Source organism: Eimeria acervulina, genomic scaffold (genome assembly GCF_000499425.1).
Source record: "Eimeria acervulina Houghton genomic scaffold, Eah_scaff1698, whole genome shotgun sequence".
Classification (NCBI taxonomy): domain Eukaryota; phylum Apicomplexa; class Conoidasida; order Eucoccidiorida; family Eimeriidae; genus Eimeria; species Eimeria acervulina.
Genome location: NW_013549002.1, coordinates 1 through 5,292, shown reverse-complemented (window position 1 = coordinate 5,292; position 5,292 = coordinate 1). Strand labels below are relative to the sequence as shown.

Here is a 5,292-nt window from a genome sequence, read left to right as displayed (position 1 = left end):
ACCTGAATTCAGACGCATAAACTGCCCAGCTCCGCCATGAACCAACAAATGCACAAGCATGTGTATATTTGCACAGAGACACTCCAAATGCCTTATAATGCACAACACGAGGAGAGGCAGGCATATGCCCCATACAACACAAACTGAGACTGACAAAGGACAGAAAGAAAGAGATAAAGACGAGAAGAAGAGAGGGCCACACACACACACACAAACATGCGCGTAAAAACAATGAGACCACGACGAAAGGAAAGAAACAGTCTCCTTGCTGCGGTGGGTGCATGCTACTGCTGCAGATGCTGCTGATGCTGTTGTCGTTGCGGCGGCGCATGGTGCTGCTGCTCTTACAGCTAGAGAGAGGCAAACTAAAGGCCGCAAAGACGGAGAGACAGACGCATTTCGAATGAAACACAAATGAAAAGGGGAAACGAGAAGACAACAGACAGATACGGGTGGCCGCAGCGAGCTAACAACGGACTTGCGCTAGCTTCTCCTTCTTCGAGTTGAGTGTCTGTACAGAAAGAGTACTCGGATCAACTGTCTCCTTTGTTAAATCAATAAACAAATCTTTGTGCTGCATCACCGACTGAGATGACAGGCGGAGCACTGCCGCCTGAGACAGAGAGAAACAAAACCCAAAAAAAAGCATGAAGACGAAAGCAAAAAAGCAAATCAAGAGGAGACCAGAGAGGTAGCAAAGTAAAACAAAAAAACAAAAACAGAAAATAACAATCAAAAAAAGAATCAGACTTCCACGACACAGACAGCGCACACACCAGAAGCAACACCAGCAGCAGCACAACCAAGAGTGCAGCAACAGCACCACCACCACCACCGCTGGTCATGCAGCAATAGCACCAAACAGCAGCAGCAGCAAACAGTAGCAGCAGCAAACAGCAGCAGCAGCAAACAGCAGCAGCAAGAAAGAGAGGTAGCCAACCGATCCATAGACATCGACTTCAACTCCTGGGAGTCCGTCAGCCTCCCCATCCACCGCACGCCACACATCCGGCAACTCCGTACTGCTGCTGCTGCTGCGGCTGTCAGTGCTGGTGCTGTCAGCAGGTGGAGGCTTCCCAGCACTGCGCAGGCGGCGACAGTAGACTGCTGCACGAAATCGATCGCAAAGAAGTTTGCTAAGGGGTCCTTCATTGGGAGCATCACTGGCTCTATCACACCTGTTGCTGCTGCTGCTGCTGCTGGCTTTGCTGCTGCGTGTAACCATTCGAATAGCCACTGACGCCTGTCTGCTGAACAAACCCGAGCCAAGGTAAGTTCCTGCAGGCCAGAACAAAGACAGCGGCGATCCGATCTGCCTGTACACCTCAATTCCCTCTGTGGTTATAAAACCCTCACCACCCCCACCCGGACCAGCAGCAGCAGCATGTGCCGCAGCAACGACAGGCACAGAGCAGTAACAGCAGAAGCAGCAGCAGCCGGGTTTGGGCAGCATATTGAATATCTTTTGCCTCACCGTCGCTATCATATACGGGCAAGAGTTCCCCCGTTTGCGTTTTGTTGAATTGTTTGATATTTTCGATCTCGTAATCAAAGACCCACGGATGGCCAACATGAATCAAGCGCCTCCTTGCAACGCCTCCAGGTGTTGCGTCCGGGGGCTTCAAGATAATGCATGCGTTGCTGCTGCAAGCAGCAGCAAGGAAAGATGCGCGTGCTGGTGTCTCTTCCGCTATGGGCTCCGGGGATGTTGTCGCTGCTGTTGCTGTCTCTTGTACTGCTGTCGCTGCGGCTGCAGCTGCCTCGTCCTGTTGCGCCTTCCCTTCATTTTCCCCTCGCTGCAGCTGCTGTTCTGACCCAACCGCAGCAGCAGCTGCATGCACACGCCGGAGCTGCGCATGTGGAGACAAAGGAAAAGTGATGCAGCAACCTCTATAGGGAGCTGAGTGCAGACATCTAAGCCCTAAACAGCCAGAAACAGCAAATGAGGGCGTTAAACACGAGGGAGAAAATGCAAAAGAATAACAAACATCCCCGTTGCAGGAGCCGCTTATAGTTCGCCTTATAAGCAAGGCAGAACCGGAAGTCAGAATGCTGCTGCTGCCTTTCCTGCTGCTGCCGCCGCTCCTGCTGCTGCTGCTGCTCCTGGTGCTGTTGCTGCTGCAAGGACTGCGGTTGCTGTCACTACTGATACGTTTTCTACTACTGATGCCATTCATGCAGCAGCCTGATCTGTTATTGTAACTGCACCAGAAACAAGAAGTGCTGGTGCTGGTACTGCTGGTGCTGGCGCAGCAGCTGCTGCTGCTGCTCTTTCTGGCTTTATGCCGCGCTGCTCCCCCGCGTGCAGTGCGGTGCCTTGCGGCCCCCCGTTGTAATGAGAGTTCTGAGAGAAGGCGAGCGGCTCTGGGTGGCATCGCCTGCAGTTCATCTGAACTGACTTTATTTCCGTGCAGCAGCACAGCTGCAGCAGAAGTGTTTTGCTTTTCTTTATTTAGGGGGTTTCTATCAGTTTCCCCGCCCACTTGCTGAGACCGGCGGGCTGGGAAGGGAAAGGGAAACACTGAAAGAAAAACGCAAGGGACATAAGTGTCTTGAAAGGAGAGAACAAGCCATGTAAGAAATTAGAAGGCGAGATATCATCGAAGAAGACTGTAGCAGACAACGGAGCCCTTCGACAACTTAGAGCAAGTTAGGGGGAATCATCGTTACTTCAGCCAGAGAATACTGCATCACTTTATGGACATTTTTAAAATTAAATGTAGCTAATTGTATTTGCTTGTTTTTACATTAAGGGTCCCCAGCCATAGTTCGCAAGCCGCCACGAGATTGACTGCATGCGCTCGGCGGCACTTTCTCGTGAGATCTCAGCAAATGTTGAGCAAAGATCGGTCGTGTGTGGAGCTTTCGCCACGCAAGTTGGAGGTTTTACTATTCCTCATCATTCTTGTTTGCAGCTGCTCGCATGCAAGTCATGAACAGCGGCTGCTAATTTCCGGAGCTCTTGTCGGAGGCGCTGGTGGGAGAGAGCGAGCCCAAAGACACTTGTTTCTGCTCCTCATTAGTTTGAGCAGTGAAATTTAACTCAAGAACGCCGAAGTAGTTGCAGACGGACAGAAGATTTCCTTGTTGATTCATGCAACAAGTCGGCCGGTTTATGCACTTTCGCTGCGCGATCTTCAAGGCTCTGTTGGAGTTTTTACGCGTTAACCCTGCTCGTACGGATTCACTTGCCCTATTTTTGCCAGCATTAGACTAAATACGCACTTTCCGTACTGCCAAGTCGAGGTTTCTCGCTGTTCCCCCGATCGTCCAGCTGTACGTACACCACAATGTCCGACTCGAGCGACGATGACGTTCCTTTGAAGCAGAGAGTGGCGAAGAAGAAAGCAGCGCCGAAGAAGAAGCCTGTAGTGGTGAGAACCAGTACAATAGCCTGTCTTTCTCCATTGGAGTATGTTTTCATACAATCTGAAGTGTGGCAGCGAAGTAGTCAACTGCCTCACTGTGGCGCTGTCCATGAAAGTTCTTCTGCTCCATTTTCCGAATTCATTTTCCCTTGTTTTTCGTTGTATGATGGAAGCAAATCAGAAGCTGTTTCGTCGTAATTTGAGCGTCGAGTTCTTCATGCATGTGAACGCATGAATCTCGGTGCTCTAGAAGGCAAGTTCATGATTCTTTCTGTCCCCTATGGACTGCTGTTTTGCGTGGATGCTCCCTGCAGAAGGAGAAGGCCCCGCAAGCTGCCAAGAAAAAGGAGCCAACGAAACCCAAGGCATCGCCAAAGGCAAAGGCGGCCCCTCGAGCGCCTCGCAAGAAAGCGCAGGGCGAGGGAACAGCGGAGGAGGAGGAGAATCTGCTGCCTAACGACGCGCGAAAGTACTTCAAACAGGGACAGAAATTCATTACTCCCCCAAACGTAAGAAGAAACAAAGCGGAGATGGGGAGGAGGACACCACGTGCCTACAGAGGCAGCACACAAGCAAGAGCAAAATCAGACAGATGCCACTCTAAGCGCATCATTGTGTTCAGTGGCCAAACTTAACTGCACATCGTGCCAAAGCCTTTATTGTTGGTGTCCCTCCACAAACGTTAAACACCACTGCATGCAGCATATCAGAACAGCCCTTTAGGGCGGGAAGTTCGGCGAGAAAATCAACCCGATTTGAATGGCCTGTAAACCCAAAGGTAGGGTTAATGGTTTATGATTTTGGAAGGTGGGCAGTGTTCGTTTGGTTTGCTTGATTTGCTGTCTTCAGGGAGACGGGACGAGGGGGTTCTACGAGAGTCTGTATGAGGAGAACAAAAATAGCCTTGTAGCCCTACGGTGAATACCACTGTATTGTATAGATGTTAGCGGAGGCCTTCAGTGTCCCTCTTTGCATGCAGGATGAGCCCTGACGGTATGCACAAACGTGGTGGAGTGTTTATATTGCTCGTGTTGCTGGGGCGCATGCGTCTGTACAGGTACTTGATCGAATGGGGTGTATTGACAGGGACACTGTTGCATGAATCGCTGCCTCGGTATTTCGCCTTGAAAGAAAAAGGAGCATTTAAAGGCGCAGGCGGAGGACTGCAGAAAGCATTCATGAATGGCGTCGATCAAGCGGACATCAACGCAGCCGCAAAAATGTTGAATGTGAGGTGCCCCCTAACAACCTGTTGCATGCATACTGCATGCACACGCGGCGAAGCCCCGAGCCTTAGGAAATGCTGCGAATGACCGTTAAGTAGATAGCCAGTCAGAGCAGACATTGAAACGTCCTTAAAGGAGGGAATGCCTCTGTAACACGATGGTCTCCCCTTTATCACTTCTTATTCTGAATGGCCGTTCAGGCTATTTCTTTGTTATTGCATACTCTGTCTACGCTGTGGTGTACGCATGTACAGGCTACCAGTGGGAATTTGCAGTAGAAGAGGGTTTGCTGCTGCGGTGCTGGCGAGCGTCATAGGAAGAAGAGAGGAAGAGGATATCGACAATCCCGCCAGTGCCTGAGAAGCGGGCGATGAATGTTGCATGCGAGTAAATGTTCTAAATCGTTCATTTGAATAAGCAGCTGCAACTGCCACGTATATACCCTAATTAGGATGCCGTTGGGGAAGTGAGAATGCAATGCGAGATCATACAAAGACGTTCGACTCCGTCTTAAAGCACGCAACGGCAGCGGCATCACCTTAAGGATTGCGGCTGGTTCCTGTAGACAGATTGTTTATATGCATTTATACATATATACACTATATGTGCAACTGTATATAAATGCGTATCTTTCCTTCTCTGGTGTGCTGTGCCGCCCGCTGCGTGTTGCAAGTCCATGCATGCATGCACGCACACAG

At 50.5% G+C, this 5,292-nt stretch overlaps 2 protein-coding genes across 2 annotated transcripts; one reads left to right on the top strand and one right to left on the bottom strand.

Annotated features, from left to right (window-relative positions):
- Positions 1-466: 466 nt before the first annotated feature.
- Positions 467-2,389, bottom strand: EAH_00062340 (hypothetical protein; the record flags this gene model as incomplete). Its single annotated transcript, XM_013393256.1, has 4 exons — positions 467-613; positions 941-1,335; positions 1,475-1,810; positions 2,209-2,389. The coding sequence occupies 4 exons, from the start codon at positions 2,387-2,389 to the stop codon at positions 467-469; spliced, it is 1,059 nt and encodes a 352-aa protein (XP_013248710.1).
- A 901-nt stretch (positions 2,390-3,290) lies between these two features.
- Positions 3,291-4,954, top strand: EAH_00062330 (hypothetical protein, conserved; the record flags this gene model as incomplete). Its single annotated transcript, XM_013393255.1, has 5 exons — positions 3,291-3,374; positions 3,683-3,877; positions 4,218-4,285; positions 4,426-4,602; positions 4,849-4,954. The coding sequence occupies 5 exons, from the start codon at positions 3,291-3,293 to the stop codon at positions 4,952-4,954; spliced, it is 630 nt and encodes a 209-aa protein (XP_013248709.1).
- Between the last annotated feature and the right edge of the window lie 338 nt (positions 4,955-5,292).